Source organism: Neopsephotus bourkii, unplaced genomic scaffold, assembly GCF_033783945.1.
Source record: "Neopsephotus bourkii isolate Nb327-2 ecotype Australia unplaced genomic scaffold, CSIRO-AGI_Nbou_v1 NB_855, whole genome shotgun sequence".
In the NCBI taxonomy this organism is placed as follows: Eukaryota; Metazoa; Chordata; class Aves; order Psittaciformes; family Psittacidae; genus Neopsephotus; species Neopsephotus bourkii.
Window position 1 is genome coordinate 2,282,098 of NW_026901351.1, and position 13,434 is coordinate 2,295,531.

Genomic DNA, 13,434 nt, shown 5'->3' on the forward strand with positions numbered 1-13,434 from the left:
ATTATTTTAAATGCATTTAATATTCCCACAAATCAAAGACCTACCAAAACAACACAAAATTCTATCATTTGCTAGACTACTCTCCATCATCTTTACCAAGTCTTGGGAAATGGGAGAGGTGCCTGAGGACTGGAGGAAAGCAAATGTCACTCCCGTCTTCAAAAAGGGCAAGAAGGAGGAGCCGGGTAACTATAGACCAATCATCCTCACCTCCATTCCTAGGAAAGGGATGGAACACCTTATCCTTGGGGCCATCTTAAGGCATATCAAGGATAAGAGGGTTATGAGGGGCAGTCAACATGGCTTCACCAAGGGGAAGTCATGCTTGACCAATCTCGTAGCCTTTTATGAGGAAATAACATGGTGGATGGATGATGGTAGAGCGGTGGATGTGGTCTACCTTGACTTCAGCAAAGCGTTTGACACAGTCTCCCACAGCATCCTCGCAGCTAAATTGAGGAAGTGTGGTCTGGATGATCGGGTAGTGAGGTGGACTGTGAACTGGCTGAAGGAGAGAAGCCAGAGAGTTGTAGTCTATGGGGCGGAGTCTAGTTGGAGGCCTGTATCTAGTGGAGTGCCTCAAGGGTCGGTACTGGGACCAGTATTATTTAATATATTCATCAATGATTTAGATGAGGGAATTGAGTGTACTATCAGCAAGTTTGCTGATGACACTAAGCTGGGAGGAGTGGCTGACACACCAGAAGGCTGTGCTGCCATTCAGCGAGACCTGGACAGGCTGGAGAGTTGGGCGGGGAATAACTTGATGAAATATAACAAGGGAAAGTGTAGAGTCCTGCATCTGGGCAGGAACAACCCCAGGTTCCAGTATAGATTGGGGAACGACCTGTTAGAGAGCAGTGTAGGGGAGAGGGACCTGGGGGTCCTGGTGGACGACAGGGTGACCATGAGCCGACACTGTGCCCTTGTGGTCAAGAAGGCCAATGGCATCCTGGGGTGTATTAGAAGGGGGGTGGTTAGTAGGTCGAGAGAGGTTTTCCTTCCCCTCTACTCTGCCCTGGTGAGACCACATCTGGAATATTGTGTCCAGTTCTGGGCCCCTCAGTTCAAGAAGGACAGGGACCTGCTGGAGAGAGTCCAGTGCAGGCCAACTAAGATGATTAAGGGAGTGGAGCATCTCCCTTATGAGGAAAGACTGAGGGAGCTGGGTCTCTATAGTTTGGAGAAGAGGAGATTAAGGGGTGACCTTATTAGTGTATATAAATATATAAAGGGGGAGTGTCTCCTGTATTCCAGAGTGAGAAGGACAGGAGAGAGTCCCTGCCTGCAATAATTTCTTGGGATAGGAGGCAGCAGGCTTGTAGCAGCTCTGGCAGCTCTGCATATACTAGCTGCTATAGCTCTGTCTCCCCCCCCCCCATTTTTGGTTAGATGTAGTGTGAGTACCACATCAAACCAATAGAATGATGCGATTTTCAAGAAAAGTTTAAAGAATAAGTGTTTTACATAACATTCCCAATATAATATAAAAGCTACCTCAGACATACTCTTCTGATTAATACAAAGTTATTCTACACATCGTGTTCACCCCTATAAAGGGTTGTGCTGCAACTGCAGGGAATTCGATTACTAAACTGTCTGAGGCTTAGTCTGTTCTGAGTATTTTCGAAGACAGGAAATTAAGCCAAAGGTAAGGATAAATACCTCCAATGTATACAAGATATACAGTATGCATGATTGCCAATGCTTTCATATTGAGAAATGTCTGTGCAAGATTTTCCAGATATGATTCTAGATTCCTACATACCAGAAGCAAATCATTTTTGCATAGGGATCAAACTGGGGGGGGGTTTGTTCAGTTGTTTTTGTTTTGCTTTGTCTTTTTTTACTTCATTGCTGTTGCTTTTAGCAGTGGGAAGTAAGGAGCTTGCTTGTGATTCTTTTTCCTACTTTATTCTTTTCTCTTTTTGCCATTTTCTGGTTCTGGAAGGAAAAATGGATGGTCCAGATTATTTTCTCTTCTAATAACTGCAGCTGTTTAAGAGTAAGTAATAAGGGAAGTTGAAAAATGCACCCAAGCCCAGATGATCACTAAATTCTTGCAGTCCTGGAGGAAATATCCTGAAGATCCACCATTTATGAACTTATCATAGAGACCAACTAGAATATTCTCTGCACAAAACTGCCATGTATTACACACATTACAGGTAGTAAGAGAAGAAAAGAAGGAGGAGAGCACAGGCGCCTAGAAGCACTTCATCTCAGGACATAAACCTTCAGCGTGGGTGTAGAAAGTGCTGGTCCAAAGGCAGAGTTCCAGCACCGCTCTGCAGTATAGTGGGAAGCTGTCATGAGAAGGAAGCCTGTGTATGAATAACTTGGCAAAAATCTTTCTTCAATATCAGTTTTCCACTACACTGAGTTATGAAATGTCTATGGATACAACTGGAACTTTCTGTCTGGCTATGAATTATGTCATAAGTATGGCACAGCTCCATAAATGGAGACAGCTAACTGTTTTCCTCATTTCTAGGTATAAGTTCCATTTCATAATAGCCATAAGAAAGAGCACACAGCTATTACATTTCTCAAGTGATTACAGTTGCTCAGTGTTTGGTCTCACGCCCTGTAGAAGTGTTAAATTTCTCTATCTGTAAGGAGCAACCATATACCGTCTGTCTGAGTGACCTACATTTAACTTATAAAAAGAGCAAAACAATAAAGAACAAATATGTATTTTCCACAGGAGAGAGCATGCAGTGTTTATTTTCTGTATAGTGCTCTGCACTGCATCCAGAGAATAAAAATTACTTCTGCGCTCTGCACATCTATATCTGATCCAAAGCTCCTTGAAGAAATGGGATTTGGATCAGTCCCAGAGAGAGTGCTAGGAGTGTAAGACTGCAGAACATTCAAAGTGAAAGTCTCATAGATCCAGAATTGCATGTATCACATAAATCAAAGTGAAATGTACCTTAAACACATTTTGCAGTGTCTTTTTTAGCTTTTGATAGATACTGTAACATTTATTGTGCTTATAATGCTATGAATATGTGAGCAGTTTCAGTTAAAGGAAAAGTAGTAAGGGATAAGATAGATCTCAAAATCTGAGAACAAAAATAGTATATCCATTCAGTAGGCCATAACCAAGTACTATATATGGAATATTGCTAAGTTTTTTAGTAATTCTGAGTTAAAATAAATTCGTAGTAAGACACCTAATGTTACCATTTTCATAGAGTTGTATTAGCATAATTCATTTGAATGTTGAAAGTGTCTGATGTATGACAGCAGGGCATCTGTTAACTCATGAAACGTGCTGACATCATTCTTAGCAGTTCTTTTGAAACACTGAATTCATCAGGATGAGAAAAAGCATCCATGTTATTCTTCAAAAGGAATAAATCAGTCTGAGTTCTTTGAAATATTAAAGTCAAAATGGAATATTTCAATGTTCATCTAAATGCACGTCTGGAATAACATATTTCCTTCATTTAAATGTTTTTATTTCTAAAAAAACCCATAAAATAATAATGCTATGGCATTCTGTTGATTACAAAAGCATGTAAACTTCTCAAATTCTATAACACCTCCCCCCCCTTTTTATAAAGGCTCTGAGATATTTTTAAAGCTTTCAATGAAACTGAAATCCAACAGAAATATTTTTTTCTGTTTGATTGCAGCCAATAACCACATTGCAGAGTTGTGGCTGACTTGTGATTGGGGAACCTGCTGTGGTCACACAGGCTTCTCTGTTTATACAAATACTCCAGTATATAAATACCAATTTATTTTATATATACATCCATGCATATTATGTTTAAGTGGAATGAGGATGCTGGCACTAACAAATGTGTAAAAGACACATTCTTTTCACACTGCAAATTATAGTGTGTAGATTTAATATATGATGTTTACTTTAGTGATATAACCCACTGAATATTTTGTTGATTTTGGTAGAGTAATGCCTAGAAAATGGATGCCTCAGCTGCCAGTATCCATTTCATAGGGTGATACATGTTTGAAAGTAACTAAAAGAATCAAGCAGTGTGTAACTATACCACTGGAGCTGTAAAGAGAAAGTTATAGAAGCAAACAAATAATGCTAAAAGTTATGCTACATGTCTGGTTCTCTAAAAGCTGTTATTCCCAAATGGCATCATGACGTATTTCACCACAAAATTCTTGGTAGTCCTTGACTAGGAGCACAAATGAGGGAACACCTTTTTTTGCTGTATGTGAAAGTGGTGCATGTATCTACAGTGAAAGGTAACTTTTGCCTTCATGGTTCCCAGTAAGGCTTTATGTCTCACCTTTCATCACTCCAGAAAGCTGAAGACTTGGGAAGTGGAAGGCTGCAACAATGTATTCAGCCATTACAGTACCATGTATCTGTGTGAATGTGATGATAATGCCAGTTAACTCTGCAATTAACTGTAACCTGTGGGCTGTTCTTCAGGGTCCTCCAGTCCTTCACGTTCTGAACTACAGGTGGCATTGGACCATATGAAGTTTTAGAGACAGCTGGTGTTGAAAGCGTTATGGTTCGAGTAGGAGAGCATCTGAAAAGAAATGCAAATTGACCTGAAAAACAGAATCTGTAAAATATGATTTTGCGTGGCTCAGGTAGTTATTATGCCAAAAAAGTGCTATTATATAACACTATAACCATTTAAAGATAAAGGCTTTCTTGTATTTGAGTTTAATTTTCCTAAATTGCAAAGTTGCTTTATTTCTTCTTATTTACTAACATAAATTAGAATGTATTTTTTTTTTTTTCTCTTGGAAATCCATGTTTTAAACTGAAATGTAATTTATTAGTTTCTTTTCAAGTTCTTAATCTATGCTTTTTTCTTCTGTGGTTAGATAAATGTGGAGAGTCAAATGATAAGTCCAGGTCCAATTTTGCACATCTTAGAGAAAATGATGAAGATAATTTTGCAGAATCACACTCCAAATTCCCGTATTCAGTCTTTTCTTTCTTTGTGGAGAAAAATCTGCAATCTGAATTACAATATTAGTGTCTCTAATATCAAACTTATCGTATTTCAGAGTCAATCAGTAACAATATACTAGAACAATAATACTACAAATTGCTATTGTTTCCTGAAAATATGTTAACTTTAAAATAATTTTTCCTGCTCTTTTAGAAATAGCAATTGAAATATACCTTTAAGCAAAGAAAGAAAGAAAAAATTAATTAGAGCAGTTATGAGAGAAACTCCTAAATTATGACCCCAAAGTGCCTGCTTTGGCGAAGTGTTTCCATCATCCACTCAAATCCAACTCTTGGTTCAGGGACCAAATTTAGACTCTACATTTGCAGTCTAGTGAGTGACAAGAAATATAATCATAGAATCATAGAATAGTTAGGGTTGGAAAGGACCTTAAGATCATCAAGTTCCAACCCCCCTGCCATGGGCAGGGACACCTCGCTCTAAACCATATCACCCAAGGCCTCGTCCAACCTGGCCTTGAACACAGCCAGGGACAGAGCATTCATAACCTCCCCGGGCAACCTATTCCAGTGCCTCACCACCCTAACAGGAAAGAATTTCCTTCTTATATCCAATCTAAACTTCCCCTGTTTAAGTTTGAACCCATTACCCCTTGTCCTATCACTACAGTCCCTAATGAAGAGTCCCTCCCCAGCATCCCTATAGGCCCCCTTCAGACACTGGGAGGCTGCTATGAGGTGTCCACGCAGTCTCTCTCCGCTGATTACAGAGAAAGCCTAGGTTAATAACAGTTCTTTAGGCACTTCAGTAAATGTACTTAATGTAAGGTAGAATGGATCAGCATCTGAGTTTTCTGAAACTGGAACACAAGAAAACCCAGCTACCTAGGACTTGGTAACTGATTGTCTAATGCTAGCCACTTTGGAAACACTGGGAGGGCAGAAGAATGTGAAATGATACAGCTCTTTTGAATTAGAAATTGGAGACACCCATACACATTCATAGCAGGTACTGCTGGGTTCTTCCTGAAGACACATACTAAAATTTGTTGTCTCAAAACCATTGCAGGTTCATTCATTTTCCATAAAGTGTAGTTTTAGCCATATGTTGTATTATGACTTGCTTTAAATCTGGATTTGATGCTCAGTTGTCTTTCCTTCCTAAAGGGGATGCAAAACCTTATGTTCCTTTTCTCGGAATAGTGCCCTACCATTGTGGAAACATTTTTAAGGCAGCCTGTAGAATCACAGAATCCCAAGGGTTGGAAGGGACCTCAAAAGATCATCTAGTCCAACCCCCCTGCAAGAGCAGGGTAACCTAGAGTACGTCACACAGGAACTTGTCCAGGCAGGCCTTGAATATCTCCAATGTAGGAGACTCCACAACCCCCCTGGGCAACCTGTTCCAGTGCTCTGTCACTCTCACAGTAAAGAAGTTTTTCCTGATGTTCACATGGAACCTCCTATGCTCCAGTTTACACCCATTGCCCCTTGTCCTATCACTGGATATCACTGAAAAAAACCTAGCTCCATCATCCTGACACTCACCCTTTACATATTTGTAAACATTGATGAGTTCACCCCTCAGTCTCCTCTTCTCCAAGCTAAAGAGACCCAGCTCCCTCAGCCTCTCCTCATAAGGGAGGTGTTCCACTCCCTTAATCACCTTTGTGGCTCTGGGCTGGACTCTTTCAAGCAATTCCCCGTCCTTCTTGAACAGAGGGGCCCAAAACTGGACACAATATTCCAGATGCGGCCTCACCAAGGCAGAGTAGAGTGGGAGGAGAACCTCTCTTGACTTACTAACCACACCCTTTCTAAGCTAGTGAATTGCACTGGAAACAAATAAAAATCAGATCTACCTGGACAGGACTATATTATATAAAAGCTATAATTCTCCAACTTAAAGATGAGGATAGTTTCTAAGAAGAAAAGTCTTGAATTCCAGCCCTAGTTCCCTGACAAACTTCTTTATTTGACAAGCAACAATCATTGAAAAACATATCAAAACATTTTTTAAGAAATTAATGGATTAATTCCCTTACGCCTGTGACAAATCATGGTCCTCTTCATGAACTTCTTGATTTTTTGTCTGACCCAGTTTCTGCAGGAAGCTGAAGTGGTACTTGAATTTACTGTGATTAGATGAGCAGTTTAAGAACTAATAACTTTATTAAACTTAAATAGAGTCTGTGCCTGATTTTTATAAAAAATCTCTAAAAAAATTTTGTCACTTCAGAACAAATTGCTTCATGTTAATAATGCAAAGCCTTCTAAACTTAGAACATCCATGGGATTTTCAGATTCTAGAAACTGAAGTTTTCAAAAAGAAGGACCCTCAATTTAAACTTTTGTTGACAAATTTTTAAAATTCTGTCTGGAATGCACAGACTTATTCCAAGTGATGCAAACCTTGATAAAGGATTATGAGCCCACTTGATTTAAGTGAGAATCTCATCACATAACTGCTATACCGAGTCCCCCCCCAGGTTCAATATCTAGCTGAATATCCTCTCTCCAGTGATGCTCCAATAGCATATTCCCAGGGTATGATCATAAGAAAAGCATAAAAATATTCTTTCTCAAGGTCTACATATAGGTAGATGATAGTAATCATCCATCTGAGGTTTTGCCAGTTTATCATGAGGAGGGATGAAACAGATTGGAAACATAGTAATGCAGTAATGAGTTTGATATATCCTTGTATAAACCTGTGCAAGAGTGGTTTGACAGGTGTCGGTTTCGAGAAGTATGTTCTGGCTTGTAAACTGGTGGGCTGCTGTTTAGCTTGCATATTGCTGGGATTGTGGAATTTTGTTTTTCAATAACTGCTTCTTAAGGATATCTAAGTAGGTGCTTGTGATTCTTCAGTAAAACAACAGAAACCTGCCCCAACTGAGTGTGTGGTTTGATGTGTTTTACAAACATGGGCACTGTAAGTTCACACAGCTGTAAAATTTGAGAATATCCTCTTGTGGCCTCCCACGCTCACAGATACTTTAGATCTCTTTGAGGGGTAGGGGCCACCACCAAAGGAAGGTGGGCATTTAACCGAGTGGGATTTATTGAAATCAGGGCAGGCATGCCTAGATTTTTATTTTTCCAGTGCCTGTAGTCTTGAAGAGCAAGATGCTATTCATAAACCTTATTTCTATTGAAGCCCAAAAGGATTCCTGTAACTCAGCCAGATCCACTACTTTTGTTTTGGGCTTTTTTGTTGTTTTTTAAATAAAGAAACAAAGGCTTTTCAAAACTAATATTTGAAAGGAAGTCAGGGAGGGAACAAGAAAACTGGTTAAATATTTGATTTTCAAGGGCAGCTGTGTAGAATACATAAACATTTAATAAATGAAAAGAAAAAAATCAAACTTCACAATGAAAATAGTATCTGTTTTCCTGAGTTTTGTTTATATCATTTAGATTTAAGTCCTCATCCAAGTACTAATACACTTATTAATGTTTGAAAATGTTTTAAGTCTGATTGAAGTTAATTATATGAGTTGAAGTGTTTTGCTGAATTGGAACCAAGTGTCAAGTTGTCATAAAGGAACAATATTAATTTTGTTTCTTCTTAACTATGGTCATATTGTCATGTCATATGAATTTTTACTCTCACCAATGCTTTGTTTTGGTATCCATTGGGATTTATCCATGACTGTTTTAAAGACCTGGTAACATAAAATGAAGAAAATTATGAGGGCTGCTGGGATTTTTATCTAGACATATTTTTATTCCCTCTTGAGTAAAGGCATAAGAGAATCAAGTAACTTGGGGAAAACAGTGCAGAAGGGAGTATCTTAATCACTATTTTAGAAATACAGCATTCAGGAACCAGCTGTATGTATCACTTCAGGTAAGTGCGCTATGCAGAGCAGGAATTTTGGCTGCAAAATTTAGAGTAACATATTTCTTTAAAAGCAGACACTAACATCACTGACTGAGGAAGCTGAAGCTACTGTTCTGTTAAAGCTGAATTTCCCTTCAGAAAGTTTCTCTAAATGAATTGTGTACTTTTTAGCAGATGTTATCACAGGGAACTGTTCTCCTGAGAATTGGCTTTATCATTCTTTCCCTGGCCTGTCTGGGACTACTTACGGAGAACAGGTAAGATACAAAGATAAATATAGATAGAATCAAGCACATATGTTGCTGCCTATTGACTAGAAAATAGCATATAGCTAGCCAGCACCTAAACCTAGGAGTGTTCCTGTACCAATTACCAATGTATCTATTGTTGCCGGCAGAAAAGTTAGGGATGGGCTACACACATCTGCTCTTGTATTTGTTGGGTTCACATCTCTGGGTTTGGGACTGGCAGACCTGTGAGACCTGCAGGCCATCCCAGGGTTGCTCAAGCTCATGCTGCAACCATATTGTGTCAGTTCTGTGTCATATGCTGTAGGTGCCAGATACAGTGGTGGTATATGAAAAGCACACAGTGTAGCTCAGAGTAGACTCAAAATCATGTGAAGAATGCTGCTAAGACTAAATTTAATCAGTAGAGATTCAAATCAAATTGGATCTTGAATATACCTGCCCCGTGAGGTGTACAGTATGAATGTAGTCCATACAGGCAATATGACCCTACAGAAGAGTATATATCAGCTACAGTTTCTTACAAAGAAGCTATTTGCCCTGCCAAAGCAGAAGTGTGGGATAGAAGCTTCCTTTGAGATTGAGGTAACAGTTCTTTGCATGTGCTGGTCATTATGTTTTCAGAATTTCAGAATTAAATTATATGAACTAAACAGTTCCTTTCAGGATAAGTAAAAATCTATCAATATAACAAGGGTCTGTATAGTTTAGGGAATTAAGAACGTGAATTAGTAAAACTTTACAGAAATACACTTCTGAAAAGATTCTGGACTATTTATGTAGCAGTGTTCAGTATTGTCAAAAGACAATAGCTATATGTGTGTGAGTGTTCTTACTCCCAGCAAATTCAGTTTTACAAGCCCATGTAAGGTGTATACTATAAAAACTTAACTATAAGGTTAAGAAAGACAACTTGGTATAAGTGCAGGACATCAGATTATTTCTACGTTCTGTTTTTCATTCAAGTTATCAAAGAATAAAAGGTTGGATGTTAATCTGAAGAACTTCCCATTTCTAGGCCTAAAGCAGGAATTTTGGAAATCCTTCTCTGCTTAGTCTTCATGGGTGCGTACAAACTTGACTACTTCAGGAGTCAGTTTTCTTCCTTGGGCTATGCATATGAGGTAAGACATTTATTATGAAATGTCTATGCTGATGACTCTAGATTTTTTACCTTTTTAGGAAAAGCTGAAGCATTAATATTTTGCTTCTGCATATTATTATTATATTTAATTATAATGATTAATGATTCTATTAATAATAATTAAATAAAAATATAAATGCTTGGAAGATGGATAATCATAAATATCAAATATTTTATTCTGTACTTGTACTGTACCTCAGTACAAACTGAGGCTACTGACAACCATAGGATACTGGACTAAATAGACCTTTGGTCTGATTAAATATGATTGCTTTTGTGTTCTTAGGATTTATTTTTATCTTGCTTGTGACTTGATTTTTAATCTACTGTTGTGATTTAACCCCAGCTGGCAATTAAGCCCTACACAGCCACTCACTCTATCCACTCTGGGATAGGGGAGCAAACTTGAAGGGTAAAAGTGAAAAAATATGGGTCGAGATAAAGGCAGTTTAACAGGTAAAGCAAAAGTTGTGTGTACAAGCAAAGCAAAACAAGGAATTAATTCACCATATCCCATGGTCAGGCAGGTGTTCAGCTATCTTCAGGAGAGCAGGGCTCTGTTACATGTAATGGTGACTTGGCAAGACAAACACCATCACTGCAAACATCCCCCCAAACCCTTACTTCTTCCAGATTTATATGCTGAACATGACATCATATGGTATTGGCCATTCCTTTGATCATTTGGGGTCAGCTGTCCTGGCTGTGTCCCCTCCCAGCTTCTCCTGCACCTCCAGACTGCTCGCTGGCAGGGAGGTGTGGGGAGCAGGAAAGGCCTTGACTCTGGTAAGCACTACTCAGCAGTAACTAAAACATCCCCATGTTATCAGCACTGTTTTCGGCACAAATCCAAAACATAGCCCCACATGAACTACTAGGAAGAAAATTAACTCCACCCAAGACAAAACCAGCACATCTACCTTTTTCTTATTTTTCATTACAGTTGGTATTTCATAATAAGTCTATTAATATTATCTGAATTGAATAACACTGAGTAATTAATATGGTTCTAGTTTGAATTACAATCCCAAGCTACTCAGTTCTGGTTACCAGCAAAGAGCAGGGTTGTAAATGAGTTGCTAGACTAGTAGAACTGTTTTCAGAAAGTTACATTTTGGCTTAAAACCAGAAAAGAATGAAATAAACCAGTAGGGGCTGAGATTCAAACCAAGTTCAAAATGGTTTCTTTGACTTGAAACATCTGCAAAATTTACAGCAACTTTCCTAATTTGAGGTTTCTAGTAGTAGGGCTGATTCTCCTGCTTTTCTAAGAGTTCGGGCAATAGGAGAATGGAAAAATAGCCTATGCTACTGTGGGGTTTTTGGTTTTTGTTTGGGTTTCATTTGTTGTTTTTTTGTTTGTTTGTTTTGGGGTTTTTTTTTGTCATTTTACTTTGGATAAGAAACAGTAACTACCGGACAATATTTAATGCTAGATAATACCATTAATTAAGCATTGGATTGCCTTTTTTTCCCCGTATTATTACATTGTCAAAGTTCTGGTATATAAATCAAACAGTTCTTGAATTCCTTTGATAAGAGTATGCCAGAACTCAGCAGACATTTTAAGCATTTTGTTTGCTTAAATATCACTTGGAAAATGTTTTTATTATTTACTGAGTAGCCCACTGCAGTCATTAGGCTTGAAGCAAAGAATTCTAAAATTTGGCAATTAATTCTGTAGCCCTTGAGAGATACCTGTCAAACTTGAATTATTTGGCTATTCTAACTGGTTTTGGGGAGAATAATATGTCAAAATATACATGCTGAATTTAAAAAAAAGAAGACTTAATGTACCAGCCTTGGTGATATGTGTGCGTGCATACGTGAAGTGTCTCTTACTAAGGGATTAGTAAAAGTAAAATTATCAGATTCTTGTTTCTACTGTTTGTAGGGAACTATACAGCTTCCTATTCTTTCAAGAACAAAGTAACGTGAAAAGGTTCTTGTTCTGTTCTTTACATGTATCTGACATTAAAAATTTAACTTTATTGCGATCTTGAGTTCTTCCCTATTGTACTTTTCTATCCTTTTTTCTGTGTAATGTTTTTCCTTTCATCACAGAATCATAGCATGGTTAGGGTTAGAAAGGACCTTAAGATCATCTAGTTCCAACTGCCCGGCTATGGGCAGGGACACCTTCACTAGACCAAGTTCCTCAGGGCCCTGTCTGACCTGTCGGTAACTTGCCCCTCTCTTAACACTCACTGCCCAGCTAATTGCGTTAGTCAGCAGGTCTAACGTAGGCAGCTGAGAATTTTGTGAAGCGATGCAACTTGCTGTGGAGCAAGAAACATTGCTAATACTGAGGCAATGTGGAAGAAAAATGAAGCTAGAGGTGTGTGAGAACAGACTCCCATTTTTCCTGAAAGTGCAATATGGTTGCTCGCTGTGTCAGGTCTAGTAAGTACAGTATTGGATCTATTGTTTACCTGCCTTGGTTACATAGGAAAGTTGTGTATTTTTTCTGATTATATAAAGGTATTGTTCTCCCTGCTATTATATTTGAAGTCATTCCAAGATTTACTTCTGGGGATCTCTCCTGGTGTCCTTTCCTTCTTCAAACAAGACAGTAATTTGAAATTATCAGGGTTAGAAAAGTGACCTCTTTAATTCTCATGGGAGGTGGAGTAATGCACACTTCTCAGCATGCATTTTCTGATCCTTGTGTAGTATTTCATATGGATGGTTAGGTGAAAGTAGCAGGGTTGGGTTTTTTTTGTTTGGTTGGGGTTTTTTTTGTTTGGTTGGGGGTTTTTTAAGAAAAAAAGTGATGTTTAAGGACATTTTTAGATCTTAAAAATTGTTTCTTGAGTGGAGGGCACTGAAAACCTTGATGATAGGGGACAGAGATATATTTGATTGGTTATAGATAGACAGGAAACTGAGAAACTAATGTGTTTCTGCTTGAGGATCTCTGCTACCTTATCCTAGTTAGTTTTCTTTAGGCTGATTACTTCATGCCTGTGTAATGCGATGTTCATGTTTATTACTAAAAGCAAATCATTTTCTGTCAGACTGGGCCTGGTGTCTCCCAACAGCCTGGAATCTCCTAACAACCTGGAGGAAGCAGAAAACATTGCTTGTGTGTTCAGTTATGTGACAGTTCAGCAAGCACGATATGCAAAAATAAATCTGTGACGATGGTGCACCTCTTCAAAGTGTTTCCATCCAAATGCTATGGTTTGGCATCGGCCAACATATTCCATGAGCTGATTTTGGTCAAGCACTGACTGCTATTTGACAGCAGTACTAATGAGGAGCAAGTAGAAATGAG

At 38.5% G+C, this 13,434-nt stretch overlaps 1 protein-coding gene across 1 annotated transcript in view; it reads left to right on the plus strand.

Moving 5' to 3' along the window:
* Nucleotides 1-13,434, plus strand: part of AGMO (alkylglycerol monooxygenase) — a 200,800-nt gene that overhangs the window by 106,978 nt on the left and 80,388 nt on the right. Inside the window, 2 exon segments of the mRNA XM_061356457.1 lie at nucleotides 8,940-9,022; nucleotides 10,032-10,137. Coding sequence (XP_061212441.1) covers nucleotides 8,940-9,022; nucleotides 10,032-10,137 — 189 coding nt within the window.